This window comes from Dipodomys merriami, unplaced genomic scaffold (assembly GCF_024711535.1).
Source record: "Dipodomys merriami isolate MVZ:Mamm:240054 unplaced genomic scaffold, mDipMer1.0.p SCAF_412, whole genome shotgun sequence".
In the NCBI taxonomy this organism is placed as follows: Eukaryota; Metazoa; Chordata; class Mammalia; order Rodentia; family Heteromyidae; genus Dipodomys; species Dipodomys merriami.
The window spans coordinates 943283-970873 of record NW_027205738.1 but is presented as its reverse complement, the minus strand read 5'-3'; the positions used below and the strand labels follow the sequence as shown (position 1 = coordinate 970873).

At 50.4% G+C, this 27591-nt stretch overlaps 1 protein-coding gene and 1 long non-coding RNA gene across 3 annotated transcripts; one reads left to right on the top strand and one right to left on the bottom strand.

Annotated features, from left to right (window-relative positions):
• Positions 1–221: 221 nt before the first annotated feature.
• LOC138807151 (tetratricopeptide repeat protein 22) lies at positions 222–21697 on the top strand. The gene is made up of 7 exons (XM_069992750.1): positions 222–946; positions 14501–14556; positions 14724–14839; positions 15522–15640; positions 16414–16575; positions 19151–19303; positions 19751–21697. Exons 1-7 carry the CDS (start codon positions 380–382, stop codon positions 20285–20287), a joined length of 1710 nt encoding a protein of 569 aa, XP_069848851.1. The 5' UTR covers positions 222–379; the 3' UTR covers positions 20288–21697.
• Positions 3150–10222, bottom strand: LOC138807152 (uncharacterized). 2 transcript variants are annotated; one of them, XR_011366063.1, is made up of 2 exons: positions 10044–10222; positions 3150–4594 (listed from the first exon to the last, which is right to left on the bottom strand). It is a non-coding gene; the product is annotated as an uncharacterized lncRNA (long non-coding RNA). The 2 variants fall into 2 exon arrangements; XR_011366064.1 differs by having other exon boundaries at positions 3150–4463.
• Positions 21698–27591: the final 5894 nt, after the last annotated feature.

Genomic DNA, 27591 nt, shown 5'->3' with positions numbered 1-27591 from the left:
GCCAGCTCTTGTCCTCCTCTGAAACAGTTTCCTCATCTGCTGAGCAGAGTGAAAAGTTCTCCCTTTTGCCCCGCGTACCCGGGTTTGCGAGGCCCGCATTTGGCAATGCACCTGTTTTTCTGGCACACCTGGTTGTGCAAGGCTGTGTCTAGCTGAGCAGCGAAAGCGGAAACACCTACAGGACACTCCCCGTGGCTGACACGGGACCCACCCATGGGCGGGAGGCGCCCAGGATCCCTGGGTCGGACGGGGACCCGGTGGTGGCCGCGCCCTGGGCCTCCTTGCCGGCTCGCTCTGGCTGGCGTCCTCCCCGCCCCGCACCCCGCCATCCACTGCCCACCCACCGACTAGGCGAGGCCAAGGGAGCAACAGCGCAGCCATGACCGATCCCGAGGCCGTGGCTGACGACCTGGACGCGCTCATCGACGACCTAGACTACCTCCCCGGCCACTTCCACCTGGAGATGCAGCTGAACTTCGAGCCGTGCGCGCCGGCCTCATCGCGACCCCGCGATCTGAAGCTGCAGCGGGAGCGCCTGCGGCAGGAGCTGGAGCTGGCGGCCGCGGGGCAGAGGCCGGCCTTGGGCCACCTGCTGGGCGCGCTCGCCTTCCACCTGGAGGAGCTGGACGAGGCCCGCGAGCGCTTCCTCCAGGTGGCCCGCGAAGACCCCGGCAACCTCAACGCCTGGGCCAACCTGGCACACGTGTACGGGCGTCTGGGCCAGGAGGAGGAGGAGGAGGCGTGCGCCGCGAGGCTGGCGGGCCTCATGGGCCTGGCAGAAGAGCCCGAGGCCTCCGGGGACCCCCAGCTCCGCGCTGCGCGCTGCCTAGCGGAGCAAGGCTACGCGCACGGCTTCGATGTGGGCTGTGCCAGCCCAGAAGAGCGCGCACGGGTGCTGGTGGCAGGCATCGCCCTCTACGACAAGGCGCTCAGCTACGGGAAGCAGGTGAGGGACACTCCCAGCCCCACACCCCCAAAGGCTGTGGTCTTTGCAGAGACACCTCCTCCAGTGTGCACCCCATTCTCTTCTTGGACGACCTCTATCCCTTTGCCTTCCTGTACTAGGGGCCCACATGGGTATTATTATTGTATTCCCAGAATACTGCAAACCCAACCTGGTCAGTCCATCCCTCTTCCTTGTTCCTTCAAGCAAGTGCCTGTTTCTGTGACCAGAAAAGAAAAGAGAAAAGAGAAGAGAGGAAGGAAAGAAGGAAGGAAGGAAGGAAGGAAGGGAGAGAGGGAGGGAGGGAGAAAGGGAGGGAGGGAGGGGTAGAGAGAAGGGGAGAGGGGGGAGAGGGAGAAAAGAAAGAAAGAAAGAAAGAAAAAGAGAGAGAAAGGGAAAGGAAAGAGAAGGAAGGAAGGAAGGAAAGAAAGAAAGAAGGGAGGGAGGGGGAGAGGGGGGAGAGAGAGAAAGAAAGAGAAAGAAAGAAAGAGAAAGAGAAAGAGAGAAAGGGAAAGGAAAGGGAAGGAAGGAAGGGAGGGAGGGAGGGGTAGAGAGAAGGGGAGAGGGGGGAGAGGGAGAAAAGAAAGAAAGAAAGAAAGAAAGAAAGAAAGAGAGAGAAAGGGAAGGGAAAGGGAAAGAAGGAAGGTAGGAAGGAAAGAAAGAAAGAAGGGAGGGAAGGGTAGAGAGAGGGGGAGACGGGGGAGAGAGAGAAAGAAAGAGAAAGAGAAAGAGAGAAAGAAAGAGAAAGAGAAAGGGAAAGGAAAGGGAAGGAAGGAAGGAAGGAAGGGTAGGAAGGAGGGAAAAGAAAAGATACAGGGGCTGGGAAGGTGGCTCAGTGGTAGAGCGCTTGCCTTGCATGCATGAGGCCCTGGATTCGATTCCTCAGCACCACATAAGCAAAAAGAAAAAAGCCAGAAGTGGCGCTGTGGTTCAAGTGGTAGAGCGCTAGCCTTGAGCTGAAATGCTGAGGGACAGTGCCCAGGCCCAGAGTTCAGGCCCCACGATCAGGCCCCCCCATAAAAAGAAAAAAAAGAAAAAGAAAAGATACAAGCTGTCCAGGTGCTAGTGACTCACACCTGTAATCCTAACTATTCAGGAGGCTGGGATTTGAGGATCCCATTTCGAAGCCAGCCCAAGCAGGAAGGTCTGTGAGACTTTTATCTCCAATTAACTACCAAAAAGCCAGAAGTGAAGCTGTGGCTCAAGTGGTAGAGTGTCAGCCTTGAAAGAAAAAGCTAAAGGACAGTGCCCAGGCTCTGAGTTCAAGCCCCAGTACACACACACACACACACACACACACACACACACACACACACACATACACACACACTAGCTGATAAACCCTAGGAATCTGGGGAGGGCATTTGAGGTCCTTGGTGACTGCCACCTGTCTGCTCTTCCTCTACTTTCCCCATTCTCAGCCAGGCTTTGGCCATATTCTACTGCACCTTGATTCCTGTGAGCCTTTGCTCCTAACAGTTCACTTTGTGCTGGCTGGGGCTCTTCTTGGGCGACCTTCTATTCCACCTTTGCCTGGAAGGCTTTTCAGTCTCAGGTCTGTATCAGACATCTCTCTTTAGGATATCTCAATAACTTCCCAGACCATCAGAGTCTCCCCTGAGCTCCCACAGCATGGTTCCTACTGTCTGCCTGGTTTGTCAATGCCTGGTGCACAAGGGCACTCATGCAGCGTATGTCAGTGCAGCATAGGGATTGGCATGAAATGGAAAGTTACTAGGCAAACAAGTTGCCTGTTGCTGCAGAACAAGTGCTCCCTCAAACTTCATGGCATAAAACAGTAAGCACTTGTCTTTGTACTGTTTTGTGGGGGTAGGAATCCAGACATGGCTCAGCTCAGTGCCGAGGGCACAGTGGTCGAAGCTGAAGGCTCGCCTGGGAGAAGGGAGACTTTCAGTTCAGCTCTTTACCAGCAGCTGGCAACATCATATCACTTGTGCCATATTCTGTTCATTAGAAGCAAGCCAGTAGATCCAACCCACACTCCAAGGGTGGAAATTAACCAAATCCTACATCCCAGGTGGTGATCACGGGGTCTATCTCTCAAGTTGCCTGCTGCAGGAGGTATGAATGGCGGGAGAACGATGTGGAGGGCATTCTCTCTCCTATGAAAGAAAATACCACAGTTGAGAGAGGGTGCTGTGACTTCTGTGAAAGCATAACTCAGTCAAGGTCAAGCAGAGAACAGTACTGTTTCCTAATTTATAGACTGGTGATATTTAAAGAGCCACAACCTTTACACACAGGCAGCATATCTGCATTCACAAAGCCCACATATACTCTCTCAGTGTTTTTTTCCACCCAAATTCATGGCTTCTGTAAGGAGAAATGTGTGATTCACAACCTCAAGGAGAGCGTGAATGGGTGGGCATAGACTTGACTTTCAGACAGCAGTGCAGGGTAGCGGCTGGGAAGAGACTCTGGGCCAGTGGCCCAGGTTCTGAACCCAACTCTCCATGCTCTCACTTCTAATGGGCACTTAGCATCTCTAGCATCCCTCCCCTGTCTGTGAAATGGGATAATAATAGGGTAACATCCTCAGTAAAACAAGGACATCCTTTACTTGGCAGATGTCATAATTAAGAGTTAGAGTTTGAAGCTGGTCACTGGTGTCTCATGTCTGTAGAACTAGCTACTCCGGAGGCTGAAACCTGGAGGATTATGATTTGAAATCAACCTGGGTAGAAAAGTCCATGAGACTCCAACTCCAATGAACCAGCAAAATTCCAGGCTGGAGGCGTGGTTCAACAGTTAGAGCACCAACTGTAAACAAGAAAGCCAAGCGGAGCTTGAGACCCTGAGTTCGAGCCCTTGCACTGGGAGGAAGCAGGGAGGGTGGGAAAGGAGGAAGAAGCATTAATGCTTGTAAAGTCCCTAGAAAGAGCCTACACAGCGACAAGGCAGGGTTCCAGGTGTCCCTCAGCCACGCACAACACCTCCTCCATCTGCAAGCTGGGTGCAGGTGTGCCCATCAAATGGAGCCAGCAGGCTGGAGGTCTCCAGTTTTGAAGTCTAAGCCTGTGGCCCTGAATACCAGGCTGCCCTGCGTGGACAGCACCCAGCACTGTGGTGAGCAAGATTATGGTCTCAGGTGGTTTGGGGATCTGAAGAGCCTTGGGGGAGCAGCTAGGGGGCTCAGAGCTCATTAGGGCTGTAGTGATCCCCGCAGAGATGCTCTTTCTCTCTACTGTGAGCACAGGAAGGAGCACTGTATGGTCCCTCGGGAGGCATTCTGGGAAGGCTTCCTGGAGGAGGTAAACAGGGAGAGTTCAAGGATGATAAACAAAGAGGTCAGTTCCATCGTCTCCACAGTCAGCACAGACACACGGGGCAGCGAGTGAACCCCCAGCTGAGCGAGTGCTGAGTCAGGTGCCCAGTGTTCCCCAGAGGGAGCCAATGGCTGCAGGCGGGAGCTGGGTGGGTAGAGGCAATGTGGCTCTCAGGCTCTGTGCTGCGTCCTTGGGCCTGGTCCAGTGCTGCTCCCCAGTTCTGTCCAGAGTAGCTGCGGTCAGGAGAGACAGGTGTCATTGAGGAGCTGATGGCATGGTGTTTATAAAGTACCTGACCCAGGGCACGGGCTCAGTGGTAGATCGCTTGCCTAGTGTGCACAAGGCCCTGGTTCTGTCCACAGTGCTGCAAAAAATAAATAAATAAATAAAAATAAAAAATGAATAAATAAATTCCTTCTTAAAGTTCTGGCATCAAGAAGCTGCTCAAGAAATAGGTGCAGTCAGGATGACAGTGAAGTCCCCCAGCTTCCTCCTCCCCTGCCTGCTACTTGGCAGCAATTCTCACCTGCTTATAGTTCTCCAAATATCCTGTACTGGTTTATGCCTCTGAGAGGGTTTGGTGCCCCCTGCCTAGGCAGCAAGCGCCATGCATCAGAGACCAGCTCCGGTGTCACCTCCTCTTGGAAGCCTCCCTCACTCAGCTGACTTGGTCGTATCTGTGACCACCTCACACAGTCCTCACAGGAGACTTACCTTACAGACCAGAGAGCTGCAGCGTAGCAAGCGATGTGTCCTAGGGGACAGAGCTAGTAGGTAGCAGTTGAACCTACTACTGCTCCTGATTCCAAATCTTTGCTGTGTGTGTGTGTGTGTGTGTGTGTGTGTGTGTGTGTGTGTGTGTGTGTGTGTGTGTGTGTGTGTGTGTGTGTGTGTGTGTGTGTGTGTGTTATCAGTCCTGGGGCTTGAACTCTGGGCCTGGGCAACTGTCCCTGAGCTCTTCAGTTCAAGGCAAGCACTCTACCACTTGAGCCACAGCATCACTTCCGTTTTCTGGTGGTTAATTGGAGATAAGAGTCTCACGGACTTCCCTGACCAGGCTGCAAATCTTTACTCTTGGTCAGGCACAGGTGGTTCATTCCTGTAATCCTACCTCTTTGGGAGAATGAGATAAGGAGGAGCATCATGGTTTGAGGCAAGCTCCATTCACAAGAGTTCATCCCAAAGGACGAAAGCTGTATGTGGTGGCACATGCCTGTTATCTTAGCTATGACAGGAAGCATAAAATAGGCAGCTGGTGGTCCAGCCACGTGTCCTGGAAATTCGAGAGATTTTTATCTCCAAATAACCAGTGCGAACTGGGCTGGAGGCATGCATGGCTCACAGTAGGATGAGTGACCTAAGAAACACAAGGTTTTGAGTGCAAAGCACTATTGCCACTCAAGAGAAAAGCCTTTGATCTTTCTGGAGGGGGTCACAGAAGTGGGAGTGAGGAAGGCCAGTGGAGAAGGGACCCTCTCCAGAAAAAGAAAACCGGGGCAGAGGAAAGTCACCATGTCTTGTGTTGAGGATACTCAGAGGATGGGTGTGGAAGGTAGAGGCAGTAAGGGCCTTCCTTCAGTGTAATGGCCCCTGCAGAGTGCTGCGGGACTGGGCATCTGCAGCTGTGTCAGTCTAGGCTGTGACCAGAGATGTTTTACCTGACGAGGCTGGGCCAACACAGGCAGGGAAGGGCCCCAAGAGCCAGAGGATAAAGAGGTGCTAGAGAGCAGTAGACAACCCCTCTGCTGACCAGTGACAAAAGGACATGCTATGGGGCTAGTTCAGCTCAGAATCTGAAAACAAGCAGGCCTGATGCATGGGCGGGTGCATCTATGTGACTTTCTGTCTCTGTTCTCTGTTGTGGTTGGTTATTTTTTTGTTTGTTTTTGCTGGTCCAGGGTCTGGGTGCTGTCTCTGAGGATTTTGTTTGTTTTCTCTCAAGGCTAGCATGCTACCACTTGAGCCACAGCTCCTACATATGCCTTTTGGATGGTTATTTGGAGTTTAAGAATCTGATAGAGAGCTAGGAATATGGCTTAGTGGTAGAGTGCTTGCCTAGCATGCATAAAGCCCTGGATTCAATTCCTCAGTACCAGGAAAACAAAAAATAAATAAAAGAAATTTTAAAAAGACAAATCCCTCACTTCTTCAAAAAAATAAAAATAAAAAAGAATCTCATGGACAAGCTGGGTGCTGGTGGCTCACACATGTAATTCTAGCTACTCAGGAGGCTGAGATGTGAGGATTGCAGTTCAAAGCCAGCCCAAGCAGGAAAGTCCATGAGACTCTTATCTCCAGTTAACCACAGAAAAAGCTGGAAGTGACGCTGTGGTAGAGTGCTAGCCTTGAGCAAAAGGAGCAGGGACAGAGCCTAGGCCCAGAGTTCGAATGGCAGGACCAGAAAATTAAAAAAAAAAAAATCTCATGGACTTTTCTTCCCTGGGCTAGTTTCAAACTGCAATTCTCAGATCTCAGCCTCCTTGGTAGCTGGGACTACAAGGCATGAGCTACTAAGCACCTGCCATCCCCTGTGGTTTTTTTTTCTAACTATTTTTAATTGTTTTTATTAAGCTATTATACAGAGGAGTTATCCCCCTGCTCTTACATGACTAAAAACAAATATGAAAAACCAGTTTGCTTTATCATTCCTGCTCCTCCAGCATCTCCCTCCACCCCCCACCACCATGAGTCACAAAGGGTTTCCTAGTGGCAGACATCAAGGTTTTGTGGGCATTAGGCTCATGTGTACATAGACTCTGCAGTCAGATAAGACCTAGTTATGCGTTCGTGTCAGGCTCTGAGGTTCAACCTTCACTGTCTTTATTAGTGAGACCTCACTAGCTGGGCACTGGGCTCCCCTCACACTCAGGGCACAGCAGCTCAGGGCGGAGAAGGGACTTCTCTGGTAACCTTGTGCTATGTGGATTTCACCAGGCATCTGGGCATGAGGGAGGGAGAGAGGGAGGGGAGGCAAAGCTACAGGCCAGCCTCACAAACAGGTATGTGAATTCCAATCCTTCTTACCCTACAGGGTGGTAACTGGCAAGAAGGTACCCTTGGTTAGCCACCCCAGGGTCCCAGTGTCTGTGTGTGTGTTCAGGTGTGATTGTGCACATGTGCACACGCATCCCTCCACACTTCTGAGTGGTTATATTTGATTCAGCTGGGTCATGTAAGGATAAGCCCAGCACTGAGCTTGTGCTTTTCATAGATAAATGATCTCACTGGGTCATCACAGAAATACTGAAAATCCCATTCCTTATTAACCCCAGTCTAAAGACAAGCAAGTGGAAGCTCAGAGAGGTGTAGTGACTTGCCCAGAGGCACACAGCATGAGCGGCTGAAAGGAACTGAAGCACAGGCTAAGGACAGCACTCCTGAGGGTCTGACTCAGACTTCTTCTTTTTTTGGGGGGGGGGGCGAGGGGTCTGGTTGTGGGGCCTGAACTCTGGGCCTGGGCGCTGTCCCTCAGCTCTTCAGCTCAAGGCTAGTGCTCTACCACTTGAGCCACAGCACCACTTCCGGCTTTTTTCTTTTTGCTTATGGGGTGCTGAGGAATCGAACCCAGGGACTCATGCATTCAAGGCAAGCACTCCACCACTGAGCCACCTTCCCAGCCCCTGACTCAGACTTCTTGACCTCACCTTGTACATCAGTGCTGCCGAGTTGGCTGCTGGCTTCTTGCGCACTTAACTGGTGAGTTTGAGGGTTGAGTCTCCCTTCCTATAGATTTGGGGCCCCCTCCCCCCTCCCACACTGCTGCTCTAACAGGATCCAGCAGCACCAGCCTCTGGCTGGGAGAAGGAGTTGTGTACATATGGTGTCATACTACACAGGCTCATGAGGCCTGTTAGTGCTGCACCCTTTCCCATTGGGGCTAGAATTGGATTTGGACCCAGGACAAGGCAAGATGTAGCCCTTTCTCTCTAGGGACCATGGACTAGAGAAGTGGCTCCTCATTGTCCAGCACTGAGCCTGTGTCCACATATCAGACTTAGGCCCAAAAAAGACATGCTAATAGTCCATCTGCTCTAAGTAAAATTCATGTGGAACAGGCCAGATGCTGGTGACTCACCACTGTAATCCTAACTACTCAGGAGGCTAAAATCTGAGGATCACAGTTCAGAGCCAGTCCAGGCACAGAAGTCCACAAGACTCTTCTCTCCAATTAACCACCAGAAAACTCAACATGGCATTGTGATTCAAAGTGGCAGAGCACTAGCCTTGAGCAAAAAAGCTCCGGGACAGTGCCCAGGCCCTGAGTTCAAGTCCTAGGACTGGCAAAAAAAAATCATGTGAGACAGTCCAGGAACACAGTGCAGGGCTGAATATTCACTCCCCAGGCAGAGGCTGATCTGCAAACTTCCTACAGCTGGCCGTATTTAACCCTCCATGACCCTCTCCACAAGCTTCTAACACAGGCTGAGTCGGGTGACCTTTCCAGAATCCCTGAGGAGAGATGGCAGGGGCGGGGGTTGGGGGGCCTCTGAGTCCAGCCTTGCATGGCCCTTACACCTGGCAAAGCTGGCAGGAGAGCATCGGCTTCCATGGGGGGCAGAGAGGACCCCTCCTGCCCGTCCCACAGGTGGCAGGGGGCCAGGTGGGCCGACACCACAGAGGACATTCCAGATGTGCAGGAAGAACGAATTGTCCTCCTAGACCAGCAGTTTGTGACTTCCTCAGTGGTGTCAGCCTTCACAGTGTCAGCAAGGAGTCAGAGAGGATGTGGGGTGTTGGAGGGAGGCCCACGAGGCCGTGGAGGCCAAAGAGGCTGATGGCCTTGATCCCAATACCTCCCCTGTTTTCTCATCTGTACAATATCCTTTCCACCACAGTGAGAATCTGGTGCTGTGTACACAAGTGCCCAGTGACCCCAGAAAGTTCTCAGTCTTTGCCCTCTACCCTTTGCCACTCCCCTCCTGGAAGAGAATGAGTCAGCTGTCAAGAACCCACTCTGGAATGTGGAAGGCAGCCATCAGGGACGAAGTTCAAACTGCAGGCAAATAGTTTCCATAAGAACAAACAAGGTGTCTGTCCAGCCCACTCAGAGCATATAGATCTGAAAGGCATTGGTTTCATAAAAAGGGCTTTTATTGCCACGCTCCCAGCACCCCCTTGATTAGCACCCTGCTTTGAAGGAAATGGAAGGCTTGGAACCATCCCCTACCTACCCAAGTTGACACACACCTGCTCCTGTTTAGGGCTTATCCTGATCCCATTGTTTCTGCCCTGTCACCGGCCCTGCTGCTTACCTACCCAACGGCAGGACCCAGGCTCTTCAGGCATTCCTGAGAACCCCACTTCCTAACCCTGGAACTCAGTGGCTGAGTTTTGAGTTCTGCTGCCTGTCATCTGTTTCATTCTGGGAACATCACCCAACTTCATGCCTTTGTTGCCTCATGTCCTGATAAGTTTTCACCTTTGGGAGAGCGAAGGAGGGAACACATACATCTGTGGTTTGTATATAGTAAGCACTGATTAAACTTGCTGTCGTCAGCATAGCAAAAAGAGCCTTAGGCCCAAGTTTCAGTCCAGGCTTTCACAGTGGCCATGTGGCTTTGAGGACAGTATCTTGCCTCAGTTTCCCCTTTTGTAGTGCGTAGGTAATGGCTTTTACCTTGCATCCTATGCAGGATGTTCTGAGGGCCCAATGGAATCATGTATAAGCCTTCTGTAACTGGTAAACACTGTATAAACTCTAATTCTTTGGAGAAAGACATAGTGGGAAGACCAGGAACTTGAGATCAGAGAGACCTGGCCTCCAGAGCCAGGAGATAGTCTGAAAACTCTCACTGAGTTTGTCCTTCGCTCACCTGCAGCCCAGACCAAGGTTACGTCTTCTACCACAGAGGCAGTGTAGGCCTGGCCCAGTTCCTTTCCATGAACCAGCCACAGGACAGCAGTGTCATTGTTGACATCCAGCTTGAAGCCTGGGCTTCTGTGCTGGACCTCAGGAAACAATCCTCCCTCCTGGTTGCCTCAGCGCCTGGGAGCTGGAGTTCCTGAAGCTGCTCCAGCACAGGCTCCACAGTGACTTTTATCCTCCAGGAGAGGAGAGCAGCCCCTCCCTCAGTGGGAGGGAAGGACAGCCAGAGGCCTGTTTAATTTAATTTAACACACTGTGGCTTGCCAGGTTGCCCCTGGTAACAGCTCCAGCTGCTGCTTCTGCATCAACCAGAAGGCCATTTAAAGAGACAGCTCATTTTCAGTCACCACTGAGTGAACAGCCCTCTGGAAGCTCCGTTGCAAGGATGGAGGATGAAAGCCAAAGCATGCTAGCTAGCGGCTCTATTCCATCTATCCATGCCATTCCTTCCACTCCGTATCCACTAACCCCAGCTGCAACCCTCCTTTTGCAACTGTCATTCTCAAGTGTGATATTGGGGGCTGTATTTGAGATTTGTCATACACATGTCACTCAAAAGCCAGGTTTTTTGTTGGTTTTTTTGTTTGTTTGTTTTTGTCGGTCATGGAGCTTGAACTTTGGGCTTGGACGCTGTCCCTGCGCTCTTCAGCTCAAGGCAAGCACTCTACTGCTCAAGCCACAGCACCACTTCTGGTTTTCTAGTGGTTTATTGGAGATAAGAGTTTCATGGACTTTCCTACCCGGGCTGGCTTTGAACCATGATCCTCAGATCTCAGCTTCCTGAGTAGCTAGGATTACAGGCATGAGCCACCAGCACCTGGCCCAGGTTTGTTGTTGTTGTTTTGTTAATTTAGTTAAAGGGAAGGAATTAAACTCCTGAGTTGCCCTGCAATTCAGCCATGCTACCATCAGGTGGTGGTATTGCTAGGTTAGTGAAGTCCATAACCAGGCTCTGACTTCAGACATTGATGGTGTGGTAAGGGAAGGGCATGCTGTAAGCCCTGGTGCTAACTGTTGTGTGACCTTGTGCGGAAGTCACTTCAGTGTCTTCAGATGTCATAAGGATTGACAGAATGACTGATTGCTGTGGACAAAGCATGCACTTGACCATGTGGTTAGGGACAAAATTTAATCGATTGCCAAGTGAGAGAGACAGAGAGACAGAGAGACAGAGAGACAAAGAGACAGAGAGGTTGTGCAGCTGTGCTTCAGGGAGAACATTGCTGTGGGCAGTATATTCTCTCCAACTCTGAGACCTGCAAAAGCAGCAGTGGTGCAGTGACCCCACAGGGGCCAGAAGTCCTAGGAGAGGAGGAGACTGGGGACTGAAACAGGTCACAGAGGACAAAGGAGTTGATTGAAGAGCCTGACTCAGCTTCTCCACAATGCAAGCCAGGATAACCCTTCCTTTCAGCTGGTCCTCACAGCCCCTGAGACACCCAGAGTGTTGCAGTTAAGGACCCAGGCTCCCCATGGTCTCCTCCCCCAGGACTTCCAGGCCTCTGCAATCTCTGTTAACACACCCAAACCAACTCATTCCACCTGCTCTCACTTCTGTCCTTTCCCCCTAGTCAGGAGCACATAGGGAAGGCAGGGCCATTTTCTCCTGCTGTGACTCAGTTTGGCCAACCATAAAACAGGTCTGATGTCTGAGGCCATACCACAAGCAGCCAGGCTGCCCAAGGTACCATAGACTCCTGTTCCTGCCCTCAGTCAGACCTGGACAATATGTCAAGGTCTTTAGTCAGCATGGCCCACAGAAAATGCTGCATAACTCTGCATCCATCTTCCTGCTCCATTTCTGTGGAAGGAAAGTAAATACAGTGATCCAGCATCCACCTCTCTGCTTTGGGAAGTATTGCCTATCCTCAAGGGTGCCCTGGGGGGCCTGTTCCTCTCTCCACCACAGTGTTCTTCAAAACTACAGCCTTAGACATATTCCCACTTAACAACTAAGGAGGCTGAGATCTGGTGATCATGGTTCAAAACCAGCCCAGGCAGAAAAGTCCATGAGACGTTTTATCTCCACTTAACCACCAGAAAACTAGAAATGGCACTGTGGCGCAAAGTGGTAGATTGCTAGTCTTGAGCAAAAAAGCTCAGGGACAGCACCTAGGCCCTGAGTTCAAGCCCCATGACAGGCCAAAAAGAAAGAAAGGAAGGAAGGAAGGAAGGAAGGAGAGAGAGAGAAAGAAAGGAAGAAAGAAAGAAAGAAAGAAAGTAAGGAAGAAAAGAAAGAAAGAAAGAAAGAAAGAAAGAAAGAAAGAAAGCAAGAAAGCAAGAAAGAAAGAAAGAAAGAAAGAAAGAAAGAAAGAAAGAAAGAAAGAAAGAAAGAAAAAGAAAGAAGGAAAGAAAGAAAGAAAGAAAGAAGAGAGAGAGAAAAGCAAGCACAGAGGATCTTGGAACTGCGCAGCTCTTACCCCTGCTATGGCTCCCCTCTGCCCTGCAGAGGAATTCCCAATTTTGAACGTGGTACTCAGACCCTCCCGATGTTCTCCTGCTCACTCCCCAACTCCTTGCTCCCTGGTTCCAGCCTCAAACTGCATGCAGATCCCAGCGCCCCCATGCTCCCCCATCTCTGAGCATGAGACCCATGGCCTCTTGAGGTGCCCTGCGGTGTCCACCTGGGCAATTCCCTGGCATCCTGAGCCTCTCTCCAGGGCCGCCTCTGGGAAGCCTGGCAATTTCCTGGACAGGGTGAGATGGCCCTGCAATCTCCCATCATCCCTGTATCCCTTCTCTAATTGTGTCTTTCCTGCCAGGCCCCTCAAGAGGGGACCAACCTCTCCTCTCTTGTTCTCACTGCCCTGCCTCAAGCCACCCAGAGATAATCCTGGAGGGAGGGCTGAGGATTCTCCAGAGCCTCTCTGGGTGCTCTGCCTGGAGCCGGGACTTCCTGCCCCTGCCCCAGTGGGGCACCTACATACAAGGTTCCCTCCCCTTCCAAGTTCATCCAAGGTCCCTGTTGCCCCTCCTCTATGCATACACTCAGCACTGTGCCTCAGGTGTCCTGTCCCCAGGCCTTCACTCATGCTAAGCCCTTCCTCCCGTCTGCCCTGGTCCCCATCTACAGTGCTGCCCACCACTCAAGACCCACCCTAAACTCACAGACCGGGGTGTCCTGTCAGTCCTCACAACCTGCATCACTCTCACAGTCTTGGTCAGGCTTTGCTTTCTACAAGAGTTTTTGGTGAGCTGGCCTGGTGAAGAATCCCAGCTCTGACACTCAAGCCGCATGATTGGCAAAGTCACAATACCTTCAATATGTTCAACTGTAAAAATGGGGCTAACTTGTCCCTCCCAGGTTGGTTGTGCGATTGAGGTGAGCAGGGTAAGGATTCTGCACATGGCAGGTGCTGACAAGTCCTGACTCTGTTTCCCCAGCCAGCTGGGGAGCCTCCTCAGGACAGGGGGTCAGTGCCTACTCAGTACCACATTCTCATAGCAAGTACCACATTCTCAACTAAGACCTGGGGTTGGGGAGGTGGCTCAGTGGTAGAGCGCTTGCCTTGCATGCCTGAGGCCCTGGGTTCGATTCCCCAGCACCACATAAGAAAAAAGAAAAAAGCCGGAAGTGGCGCTGTGGCTCAAGTGGTAGAGCGCTAGCCTTGAGCTGAAGAGCTGAGGGGCAGTGCCCAGGCTCAGAGTTCAGGCCCCACGACCAGACCCCCCCCAAAAAAAATCAACTAAGACCTGGCACCAGCTCAGAAATGCCAGCAGAACTGAATGCTGCTGGAGGTATGTAGGTATCCTCAGCTGAGGCAGCCCTGGGATGGGGGTGGGGGAGTGCAGAATACCAATGGTGGGGGATATGAATGAGGGGGGAGGGGCTGGAGCCTGAGGCCAAGCTTCCGACATGCACTGGGGGTTTTATTGGTTTTCATTAAAATTCCTTCCTGAGGCAGGAGCAGCTACTTCCATAAATAACAGCATAAATATTTTATCTGGTACCCAAGTCAGTCTAAATGTGTGGTGATGGGGTTGGCAAGACTAATAATGGGAAAGCAGTTGGTGGAGGGAGGGAGGAGCCTAGGCTGGTCAGGACACGCCCCACAGGCCCACAGGGGCTTTCTCAGGAAGGTAGAGGTGGAGGAAGGTGCTCAATGAGGGCAAGGAAGAAAAATATCCAAAGCAAAAAGGGCTTGGGGTGTGGCTCCAGTGGTTGAGTGCCTGCCTAGCAAATTGAGGCTCTGAGTTCAAACCCCAGTACTGCAAAAATAAATAATAAATAAATCATCCTTTGTGATCAGTGGCCAAATCAGGGCTGGAACCAAGGGGTGTTTAAGGCCAACGTCTTTTCCACTGTGCTTGCTGCCTCTTGGGGTACAGGGAGAGCGTGTAAACCTGTGAACAGCCTTCCTGAGCCCCTCAATAACAACTGCATGGTGTTCTCTGTCTCTCTAGATCCCGCAGGAGGAGAAAAGGAGCTGGTACTTCACCATGGCAATGCTCCTCATCAGGTCAGGCCTGGGGTGGAGAGGAACATGGGGCGGTTGGGGAGAGCCGGGATTGGAACCCAGGCCAAGGGCTGGGGCAGAGGTGGCTGGGGCCCATCCCATGAAGAGGGTTTCCCGGGAGGCTTGCAGAGCTCTGAAGTGATTTGGAGGAACACCCTTTGGGGTCACAGGCTGGATGGCATCTTCCTGGAGCTGGGCAATGAGGAACAGAAGAGGCTGCCTGCCTTCAACCGCACACTGGCCCTGCTGCGACAAGTCCTGAAGTCCTCAGACTCCCTCCACCAAGGTAAGCTCTAGCGTGGAGGTAAAAGGAGATCTTCTGCCCTGTTGTCCCCGTACACTGTCCCTGGTCCTTGTCACAGGCCCTGTCACCAAACTCTAGCACTGTCTCTCTATTTCTGTTGCCACATCTTTCCCCTTTGTGCCTGTCTCATAAACTCATGTGTTCACCTCAAGGAGACAATACTTTTTGTGCTAGCAAACATTCAGATTACCAAGCAGTGCAGAGCAGGGCAAGGTAGCGCCCACCTATAATCCCAACATTGGAAGGCTGAGGAAGAAGGATCATGGGTTTAAAACCAGCCTGATCTACATAGAGAATCTTTGTTCCCTCCCACTCCCAAAGAAATAAAGTGTTACAAGTGCACATTCCTAGACCTGAGGAACAGGATTGGGGATGAAGGCTTCCTCTAAAAGACATTGGCTCACAGAGCTGGACAAGCTAGCACAAGGATCACAGCTACCAGGAGGCAGAATGAGAAGACAGCTATGCCCTGGCATTGAGGTCCTGGGTGACATGTTAGACGGAGGCTGAGCACCAGAATGTCCCACCCACTCCCTCACTCCGCCTGTGCTTCTCTCTACCCCTGCATCACTCCCTCCCCCATGCCCTCACCCCCACTGCCCTTTCCATCCTCTTCATGGGGGCTGCTGCTCCCCAGAGACCTTTCCCACCCTCTCACACCCAGCTCTGGCCTGGTGCTACCTTGGCATGCTGCTGGAGAGGAAGGACACCTTCTCCACTACCCCGATGGGCGTCCATGACTACGGGTACTCAGGGACCGACCCCCTGGACTGCTTTGGCAAGGTACATGCCCCAGTCACATGTACTTTGCACATTTGGAGGAGCCTGACATCTCCCCTCTCCCCCAGAACCATTGTCCCTCTCTGTATCACCCCCACTATGTGGCTAACCCAGGGAGCACCCTCCTCCATACCTCTCTCTCCAACCACCTCATTCCTTTGTGGCCATTCCTCCTCCCTGTGTAAGCCCATGTCCCCCACCTCCAGCTGGCCCAAGCCTATTTCTCTAGGCTTGAAATTGACCCCCAGACTTGCTCCTTGAAACCAGTGTCTACATTGTCCCCACCCCCCCCCCAAGTGGAGATAAGATGAGTTTAGTTTAGCTGAACTCTCCTTTCCAGATCCTCCCACGGGCCACATGACCCTAAGGCAAGTCACTCAGAACAGACAGCAGTCAACCAACATGGCAGGAGGGCCGGCGGGGGAAGGGAGGAGGATGCTGTATCCGAGCAGGAAGCCCCAGAAGTACAGGGAGGTAAAGGCTGACTCTGGCCTTTCTGCCCTGGGAAACTGAAGGGATACTGCTGGTGGAGGGGTGACTAGAACCTGAAGGGTCTTCTGGCTACAACAGGCAAACACGGCATTGAGTCAGACTCTCTGGAGTTGAGTGCCAGTGGATTTGTCCTGAAGTGTTGGGTTCCACATGACAGAACTGATTGGGTAGAGGTGGGAATTAGTACCTCTGTAATGGCAGGAATCTAAGTGGAACCGGGCACCTGTGGCTCAGGCACCATTGAGCCAGTCTGAGAGACAACCTCCTACCCTCTTCCTTCCCAGGCCATTGAGATTGCCAAGGACCAGCCTCCCATCCTGAATCGCCTGGCCAAAATCTTCCACTTCCTAGGAAAGCAAGATATGGCCATTGGAACCTGCAACATGGCCCTGGATGTCCTTCGAGACCCAGAGCTCAACTGGCAGGCATACTGCACCAGGGCCAAGGTGGGTCCATCTGCAGTACCACCTCATCCTGTCATCAAGAATCAGAGGCCAGAGGCCCTGGAACCATTGTGATGGAAGAGGAACCAGATGGTGTTGAGGAAAGTTGTAGAGTAAGCCCTGCCCCCAGAGCCTGGCCAAGGAGCCTCCATGTTCTGGATCAGCCCTGCAGCGTAGGGCTAATGGAATCAACATCCAGCCTCTCCATCTATTGCTTGGGATGTATGACAAGTCATGTCCTCTCCGAACCACACTTTCCAGATGTTAAAGACATGACTAAGGATCTTAGGGTCAGAGGATAAATGAGGTGGCATTGAAATTCATCCCTGGGTATGGGAGGTACTTTAGAAAGGCCCAAGTGCAGTAGACATAGCCTACAGCAGTGGATCAGAGCTCTGGCCTTGAACACAGACAGTCTTGGTTCAGATTCTACATGACCACTTCCAATTCAAAGAACTCAGTTCTAAGCCTCGATTTCCATATGTGTGGATTGGAGAGGACAGATTACCTGCCTCATGAAGTCAATAAGAGCCTTACATTAGATTCCGCATCAAGTATATCATAAGCAATCCTAAAGAACTGGTATTCTCTCTCTCTCTCTCTCTCTCTCTCTCTCTCTCTCTCTCTCTCTCTCTCTCTCTCTCTCTCTCTCTCTCTCTCTCTCTCTCTCTCTCTCTCTCTCTCTCTCTCTCTCTCTCTCTCTCATCAGTCATGGGCCTGAACTCTGGGCCTGGGCACTGTCCCTCAGCTCTTCAGCTCAAGGCTAGTGCTCTACCACTTGAGCCACAGCACCACTTCCAGCTTTTTCTGCTTATGTGGTGCTGAGGAATCAAACCCAATGCCTCATGCGTGCAAGGCAAATGCTCTACCACTGAGCCGCCTTTTCCCAGCCCTAATTCTCTCATCTCTCGAGACAGTCTCACATGCAGTCATTCACTGCTGCTAGTTACACATTTCAGTGGGAGCCACCTCCCTCCAGCTCTCAGAGCCCATCTGGATGGGGAGCTCCAAGTTTACTTTGCTCCAAAGTAAGTCCTACTTACACTCCGGTTTCTCTTCAGCTCCTATAAATCTTTTACAGTCCCATTTCTCCCATCTTCTCCACCTCCTTTCACGCCACCTAGTGGCCAATCATCTCCCTGTCTTGGTCTCAGGGACTTTACGAAGCTGCCTTAGATGCCAGGCAGGAAATTCCTTGATGTGGTTGATAGGCGTATTATTATCAGTAATAAGGATATTAATTGTTGCAGCAAATGATGGAACAGTTTCGTTGGTCTCAGCATCTCACCTAGTGCTCTTGTTTTTGGGTCTGTCTTACTCCTCACAAGAACACAGTGAGAGAGAGAAGCCAGACATGGGCCAGACTACAAATGGGGCCACAAGGGCACCAAGAAGCAAACAGCTTCCCCTCACCCCAGCTTGCATTCCGTTAGCAGGAACTCTGCTTACCTCCTCACTTCATCATCATCTTGTATCGTAATGCTTGCTGTCTCCCTGTAGCTCCCAAGGTCCACTTTACAGGGAAGGAAGAAGCCAAAGGAAAGAATTCACATGATCAATGTAGAGGCCTCAGCCAACACTAGCACCTATGAGCCAGACCTACTCACTCTGCTCTTGCAGCCCCCTGGCCTGGCCTTTACCCAGCGTATTCTTTTTCTAGATAACTGATTAGCTTTCCCCTTACTCTTGCAGACAGCTTCCAGCAGTCATCTTAGTGAAAATATCACCCTTTGACAATAGTTTCTATCCTTGCCTGGTTTACATTTTCTTTTTAACATCAATCACTCTGTAAGATACTAGTTCTTGATTTATTGTGTTTACTATCCCTTCCCCACTACAGGGGGTCTTGCCATTTTGCTCTCTATTGTACCCTCAGTGCCTGGCATATAGTAGATTCTACCTGCATAATGAATGAATGAATGAATGGATAAATGAATGAATGAAATGAGCATGTGCTGGGGCCTGACTAAAACATATTCTGTCTGTTGTCATGGCAATTCCTCCAAGGGAATGGCTTTTCAGATACAGAAAATACGGTTGACAGAGGTACCTTTCTCCAAGTCACCTGGATAATAGTGGGGGGATAATAGTGCTGAATGAGTAAATAACTCATTTCTTTTTGTACCAATATGAGGGCTTGAACACAGGGCCTGAGTGCTGTCCTGTAGCTTTTTCCATTCATGGTAGTGCTCTATCACTTGAGCCATAGTTCCACTTCTGATTTTTTTCGGTAGATAATTGGAGATAAAGACTCTCCCAGACTGTCCTGCTGAGGCTAGCTATGAATCAAAATCCTCAGCCTCCTGAAGAGTCTCCAGAACAGGATTATGGGTGTGAGCCACTGATGCCTAGCAACTGAGGGGTTCTGACTACACCAGGCCCTCACTGTATGGAAGGGAGGCCAGACGTGGGGGAGTGGCTGGCCAAATTGGCACAGGACTAAGATGGGGGGGGGGTGGATTTCTGTTGCACCACAGAAAGTCTGGTGGCTATGGAGAGAGATTGGCTTCATTTGGGTCAGAAAGGAGGCTGAGGTCCTTGCCTAAGCACCTTTTCTGAGCTGACCCTCTGCTGGCAGATCCACATCAGAGCCTACCTACACGACCTGGAGCGGGCCAAGATGGGGCTAGGGGGCATACCTGACAGGAACCATCTGGCCTGTGCCAAGTCTGACCTGGAGGAAGTGGTCAAGGTGTGCCCAGGTCTCAGGGCGTACCTGGACATCAGTCAGGTAAGAAAGCCTTTTAAACTTTATTAGCCAAAGTCTCAGAGAACCTACCAGGGTAGGCCTGGGCAGGAGGACAGACAGTTGTGAAGGTCTCCCCCTTCGGTAACTCATCAACTGCCTCAAAGTATAGAGGGGCCTGGTTCTCTCAGTGGTAAGTACAGTTCGGCATCCAGATGTGCCTACTGTGCTCAGGGGTTACCAAGAGATGAAAATTCTATTTGGGAAAACTCACTGATGGAGATTGACAGGCTCGGGGACATAGGGCTGAGCATGGAGGGGCTGGACCTGTCCTCTTACTTTTCCAGAGGGGCGGAAACAAGACTCGCGTGAACAGTTAAGGGAAAAGGGAGGTTGGGAATGAACAGAAGGGATTTTTAACCATCAGGCTCGGGCTGGGAGGGTGGGGATTCGCGGGAGGAAGGCTCATTCGCTCCCCACCCCCACCCCCAGGTCTACTACTACATGGGCGTGGACGCTGTGAAGGAGCTGCTGGCGGTGGACGAGGCGGCGCTCAACCAGGCCCTGGTCTTCCTGGCCAAAGCCGGCGAGTCGGAGCTGGGCGCCACGCTGCCCGAGCTGCAGCTGCTGCGGGGCAAGTGCCTGCGAATCCAGGGAGAGGAGGCCAACGCTGCCGCTTGTTTCAAGCGCGCCGTCGAGCTGGACGACGCGGGCTCCGGCCACACCGAGGGCTTCGGCTGCCTGCTGGAGACGCTGCTGGCACAGTGGAGCCAGGCGCAGCTGAGCGACGGCGAGCTGGGCTGCGAGGTGGACGTCTGGCTGCGCCGCGCCCAGGGCAAGTACCCCGCGGCACGCCTGCGCCAAGAGCTGCAGCGCGTGTGGCGCGGCCACACCGAGGAGGTGCTGGGACTGGCTCGGGCCTTGGTGGTCCAGGGACGGCCGGCGCTGGTGCGGCTGCTGTTCGAGACCATGGAACTGGAGGGTGAGAGCGCCGCAGCGCCACGTGGCCGTCGGGCCTTCTCCTTCTGAGCTGGAGCAGGAGACCTGATGGGAGGCCCCGGCGAGGCCCCGCCCCGGCGAAGCCCCGCCCCCCGGAGAGGGCCCGCCCCCGATGAGGCCCCTTAGCCACAGCTGATTGGATCAAGTCTGGGAGCCCAAAGAATGGCTCCACCCTCCCGTGTAGGCAAGGACAGTTCAATTCTTTTAGGAAATTGTGGATGGGCTTCAAGACGAGTTTGAGACCAGCAGAGACTGGGAGACTGTCAATTGAGGGACATGCAGAAGAAACATGGCTCACGCCCTCTGAAAAAAGGAGTTGCCTCAATTGTGGTGATTTTCTAAGTCCTGGTACTGGAGACCCTGATGCTTGAATAGCTAGCTGTCTTTAGATTCCCAAGATCTACAGGGTCCTTTATAATAAAGCCTCATAAATAAGTGAAGTGGGTGTTTCAGCCAGAAAAGCTCTAAACCATTAGGTCAAGATCTCACAATGGGTGGGCTACAGACCGGACCCTAACGTAAATCTGGGTGCACAGAACCCATTCCTACCTACCACCTTTCCATCAGTCCTCTTCCTTGGCCAGTTACTTAGTCTGAAAGGCCTTCCAAACTCCCTGAAATAAAACCCATTAAACAGAACCTTTATCTGATGTCTCTATTCTTCAGAGAATCCATTAGGAAGTGTGCCACCTGTCTCCAATCTTGAACCTTCTGTCAGAGAATGAAGGAAATCTTGGAACTTTACACACTTGGGATCAAAATCCTAAATCTTAGATGTGGAATTTGTTGAAGGCAGATTCTAATTGCCACCAATTATAGAATGGCTGGGCTGGATTCTGCAGCCTCCCACATAAGAGCTAACTTAACCCCCAAATTCAGAGTCAGTTCTTGTCAAATTCCAGGAATGCTAGTTGCACATAATTGCAGCAAGACCTCCATAAGGGTTTATGAGTTCTTTGCATCTTTTGCTTTCTCTGGAGAGCTGTATTCCTTGTATTGCTTATGTCCCTGGACCTCAGGCTGGACCTGAATCTCCATAGCCACTGGAAGATGGGTAGACAGAAGTACAGTGCTGTAGGTCATACCCCACAATCCCTTCACTGCACACCTGGAAGAACAGAGCCAAGAAGGGAAGTGGCATGCTAGTCATCCATCCATCCTCCTCAACCTGTACCTCAGACTGACTTTCAACTTTTTTTTTTTTGGCCAATCTGGAGCTTAAATTCAGGGCCTAGGCACTGTCCCTGAGCTTTTGCTCAAGGCTAGCACTCTACCACTTAAGCCACAAAGCCACCTCTGGTTTCTTCTGTTTATGTAGTACTGAGGAATTGAACAGTTTCATGCATGGTAGGCAAGCATTCTACCACTAAGCCACCTTCCCAGCCCCTTCAAGCATTTTTAAGGTTTGGAAAAAATGCTAATAAATGGAACTACACTAAAGCCTATGTGTTTACTTACACTTATGTGTCACTTGTCACATGGTGCATTCAGACAATGTTCTAAAACTAATGGTGGTATACATGGTGGTACTAGTGGAATGTGGATACAAGGCCACCCTGAGGTCCCTGTTACCTCAGCATTTTAGATAATGATATTCTCTCCCTCCCTCCTCTGTCTCCTTTGCAGCTGGGGCCAGTAGGCAGTATACACGGCCCTGTCTTCTATCCCCACCCCCACCCCAATCCTTCTCCACCCAAAGCTGTAACTATGACCTTCCATGATGGGGACCTGTTTCTTTCTTCTACTTCACTAAACAGATAAACTAAATTTTGGGTGGTTTAGTAGCAAGACTTGTAAGTTGGTGAAGTTTGTCCTTGGCTCATATCCCTGAGATAGGCACCAAATATAGGGTGCCTTGTTGCCAGGGCAACAGGACCAGGACCATTGACAGGGCCATAGATCTACCCATAACTCCCAGTCCTCTGTAGGAGATGCCTCAGGCCCCAGAATGATCTTCCCTAGGCTGCCATAAAAGTACAGATAAAGAAGCTGGTAAAACCAGGCGCTGGTGGCCTATAATCCTAGCTACTCAGAAGGCTGAGATCTGGGGATTATGGTTTGAAGCCAGCTGGAGCAGGAAAACCCAGTTCACCACCAGAAGAGGAACCATGGCTTCAAGTGGTAGAGTGCTAGCCTTGAGCAAAAAAACTCAAGGATAGCACCCATGCCCTGAGTTCAATGACCCCATGACCACCAAAACAAAAACCCTTGGTCTAGACAGCTGATAGCAAGTCCTGCTAACCAAGGGTTCATCTGGCAGGCAGGGCCACCTCCTCAGTGCACAGAAGCAGAACATACAATGGCCCTACAACTACTTCTTGGTCCTAAGGTGCCCAGGGATCTCAGTTCCACAACGATTCAATCTCTATAGGGGGTCTGTGCACAGTGACCCAACAAATCTAGACCTTCCCAGATACACATTTGTTACATAAGCTATACCCTTCAACCAACCTGTCCATCAGAGTTCCCAATAAACAATGGACAGTCCACATTTAACCTGGAATTGTTTTTTTTTTAATCCCAGAAACACAAAGCCTAGAGAGATAGCTGAATCTTTGCTCAAACCCACTGCTATCTTGCAGTGTATCTCATTTTCTCTTTAATAAACTTTTCTATCCTATTCATTAGCTTCATGTCTTGCCTGAATTATTTTTTAGCAAGGCAAAAGCATCCAAGTTAAGCTGCATGAGTTTTTGGTAGCACAAGGTTTTGCTGCATGCCTTTCCAGTAATGTCCCGTTTCTTTCCTTCCATCTCTTCAGTTTCCCAAAGTCATACATTTATCTCTCTTTCACACTTCTTGTAAAACACTTCCAATAAGCTTTCTGATCATTTCATTCATACTTATCATATATATGGTTCACAAGTACCATTTCTGGGTTTCTCTCAGAGCTGTCTGCATATTAACCAAAAGTCAAAAACAGATAAGAAACTTCATTTCTTGGATTGTCCATTGCATGCTTGGTACTTTACGTATGTATGTTCTCTCATTGAATTCTCTCCACAGCCTGAAGGGTAGCCATTATAATCATTCTTTTACAGATGAGGACACTGAGGCGAGGTCACAGATAAGCATGTGAAGAGTGAGAACATAAGGAAAATGAGCTGAGTCCCAGGCTATCTCCTGCAGCACAGCTCAACAGGACACATGTCATCTTTCTTCCAGAATCTGGGCCCCTGCTGCCCTGTGAGCTCTGCCCTACCTGTTATTTGGCCTAGTCTCTGCTCCCAAACCAACTCACTCCTGGGCCTTTGCACTTCCTGCTGCTTCCTGTCACCTCTATCCTAAATGCTCAGTTCAAAGGCACCTCCTTCAGAAGTCTTGCCAATTTCTCCCATCTCTGATCTCTCCCTTTTCTACCTGGAGTGTTGCCCTGGAATTGTGTCCCATTGCCTAGCGTACAGTTCCTTCTCAGACTGTAGTTCTGTCTGCATATGACTTGGGTTCTTATCAGCAAGGGGATTTCCCCCATGGCCTTGCACTGAATATGGCCTACAGGACAGGGTTAACTTGGTAGTTGAACTAAGCAAACTAACAGGAGTGACTTGGCCTCTCAATCCCAAATAGGCAACTTCATAACCCTTCTGCAGGTCTAAGACCAGATCTGGGCCTCAAGAACTCTTGAGATCTAGAGCTCAGCCAGAAACAACTATTCTTTCTATGTCCTGTCCAATTCTTCCTTACATCAAGTCCCTATTTCTGTGATTAGGGAAAACGAAGCTCAAAGAACATGGACTTGGGCTGGGAAGGTGGCCCAAGGGGTAGAGTGCTAGCCTTGAGCTGAAGAGCTGAGGGACAGCACCCAAGCCCAGAATTCAGGCCCCCCCCCAAAAAAAGAACATGGACTTATCCAAGGTCAAATTCAAAACTGCCTCCCAAATCATGATTCTTTCACAGATACCTCCTTGCCAAGTTTACATCTGTCCTATCAAGAAAGAGCACCATTCTTCTGTTCTTCTAGTCAACAAGTATTTACAAGGTACTAGCAGAGTGTCAAGCATTGTGACAATGATAGGGAACAGAAAAGATTCTGTTCTGGTTTCCAGGAGTTCACAACTTAGTACAGAACAGTTGGCAATGTGGTCTTCCAGGCCACAAGGGAAAGCTTGAAACCTACTGAAAGTTTTAGCTATTAGAGCTGGTTGGACAGCCATCCTGTCAGGGTGAGTGGTCCTTCTATAGTTCAGTGGGAAGGAAAATGTACTATCCCTAGGGCCCAGGACCTGACCTTTGGCTGTCCCTCTTTAGAAACAATTCTTCAGGCCTGACAGTTCCAAGCTGCTGGAGGACCAATAAATGGATGATATTTTAATCACAGCTAGAAAACAGAACACCCCTGACCATTGAGCAGCGAGGTTGTGAGGACAGTTTCAGAATAAAAGCCTTAACCCTCCAACAATGAGGATGAATCATTCCTACCTGCACTGCCTACCCACTCCTTCTCTAGGGCTAGCAACAGTCGCAGGCAGCCAGGAACTCTTATTAGATCTGCATGACCAAGGCATGTTAATGATCAGGAAATTAGGTGGATTCCTCAGTTCCAGGTTTCCAGGGTTTCCGAGTTGAAAGAACTTGGGTCATTCCTGTTCCAGTCTTCCATCTACAGCAACATTCCCCTTTGCAGTGAGTGTCCAGAAAGGAAGGGTTCAATAGTTTCATGTCTCTGGTGGACAGGCAGCTCACTACCTCATTAAAAATAATCACTTTTCAGCAAGTCTAAGTCTTCTGAGCTTGTCCTTCAACTGAGTTAAAAATCTTCTTTTCTGTCATTTCCTTCCTTGATTCAAGTTTACCTTCTTAAGCCCATACAGCACATATCCTAATAAGCACAGTGACCTTGAAGAACACACTTTCCTCTGGCTCACATCTTCCCTTTCAGTTTTGGCATCTGATCCAATGCTGGGGTTGTTCAAAGGGTGGCACATGACTGTCAGCAGCCAGGCTGAGCGGAGCCAGAGGAGCCAGCCTCCGCTGCCACCCTAGCTGGACCTGTTCTAGTAGAGCAGGATCTAACAGCTGCAAGTGGAATGGAACCTGGCTTCTCCCTGTCCCTAATCAGACTCTGAGGGAGCACCCTGCATGGATGATAGTGGCTGGCTGCCAAATGAAGTGAAATATTTCCTTTCTCAGGCTGTTAACTTTCTTCTCGTTGTTTAAGGAAGGGGAGGAGAATGACATTTAGCACTTTACATCTCAGCAGTAAAATGAGCAGATGGAAACAGATCCCCAGTGTTGCGGGCATGCTTCCAGCAAGGAGTCCTCTCCCCGCCCGTTCTGCTCTGTGGAGGATGGAGACACGGACATGGTGGCTCTCCCTTCTCCTCCAGCTCCTCCCCACCCAGCTCTACACCTGCCCCCAGTCACTACCTTGTCTCTGCTCTGACGTTACACCCAGCTAGAGCACCTGTTCTCCTCCCAGATCTGGCTGGAACCCAATCTCTATTTATTAGATGATAAGAAAGGAGGGAGATGCTCTTGAGAGAGTGGAGAGCAGGTTCCCATGGAGCCATGGAAAAATGACAGAAGGCCTCTGGTGACCACAGAAGAACAATGCTACTGAGCAAGTTAAGTCCCCACAAGGATGTCATAGGAAAATCACTGTATGCTCGTCACCATCAAAATGATTTACTGCAAATAGTAAATCACTGTGCTTGTCTTTCACATACCTTACCCTATGAAAGATGCTCACAAGCCCATGAGCAACCTTCTCATTTTATATTTTTACAGATGAGGAAACTGAGACTCAGAGGGGTTACACAACATTCCTGAAACCCCTTCATACCACGCCAAACAGCGACAGGCTAAAGGGCATTCAGGAATGGGCTTTAGATGCCTTTCTCTTGGACCACATACATTGCTCAGTAAACTGCACACTTTAAAATTTGGGCGGATTGTTCATGTTGGTATTTCCAAGCCAGTCAATAGCTCTCTGTGGTGGAGTTTTCTCTGTTTGGGCATGATTATTTGTTTTTATTAAATTGCAGCTTTTCTTAGGGTTTTATTTGCTACCCACTAGTACTCTGGTGAAGATCCATGGTTTCTTCTTCCCAGAAACTCTCCTTAATGGGAATAGCATACTTCTTCTGGAGAGGGCTTCTGATTGCTTCTCCCCTAACCATGAGTAGTGGTGGAGGTTGTCCATCATAAAAATCCATGCCCCCGCCCTGGACAATAAAGGCAGATAAGACCAAGTTCAGCCAAAGTCCTGTCCAGGCACAAAGGAAAGTAAAAGCTCTCTGCCTATTTGATGGATTGGCTGTTAGTCAGAATAAGGCTTAATTTGAACACCAAAGACCTGAAAACAATATCTTCTTTTTCTTCCCATCCCCTTCCACAAGTTATATAGTTCATTTTCAACATAGTAAAAAGCAGTATCTTAAAGGAAATAGTAGTTTATTTATCCTACAATGCTGGTGCAAGTATCTTCTAGGTCCCTATCCACATTGCCTCTACCCTCGCCCACAGTTACATACCCAACCTACGGCAAGCACCTTTACTCAGCGTATGCGTATGGCAGCCTAGAAGCACAGGGTAGCAAGCCTCCTGGGCCTACTTCAACCCACCATGGAAAGAACCTGAAGGGTGAGCAGGTCATCTGCTGAAGCCCTGGGGGGAAGATAATCTGGAGACACTTTCTACACTGTCTCCAGAGATCCCCAGGGAGATTGCAGCTTAGTAGCCTACAATAGTAACCTGCTTTTCACCATCCTGTACTCCTTCCTCTCCCTTCCTGACTCACTTGTCCACTCCCCTACCAGAACCTCCTCCCAAATAAACAGTTTCTCCTGAATCACAGTTGGTCTGGGTCTCTTCTTGGGGAAATGACTTTGCAATGACAGATGTTTACTTGGCTGGACCACAGCTAGGGTTTCAGTGTGTGTGTGTGTGTGTGTGTGTGTGTGTGTGTGTGTGTGTGTGTGTGTGTGTGTGTGTGTGTGTGTGTGTGTGTGTGTGTGTGTGTGTGTGTGTGTGTGTGTGTGTGTGTGTGTGTGTGTTTCAGTGTGTGTGTTTCAGTGTGTGTGTGTGTGTGTGTGTGTGTGTGTGTGTGTGTGTCCAAAATGAACACATTGGATTAAAGCTCAAAGGAGAAGGTAAAGATGAGGCCTTCGAGGAAATGAGTACGTTATGAGAGCTCTGCCCTCATGAGTGAGTTAGTGCACTTGGAAAAGAAGCTCCAGAGGACTTTCTGCTCTTTTGTGTCTTGTTGCCATTCAGCAGGAAGGCACCATCTTGGGAGCAGAAAACAGTCCTCCCCAAGAGCAAATTCCAGTGCCTGGCCTCCAGAACTGTAAGGCATATATTTCTGTTCTTTAGAATTTACCAAATCTCAGAAA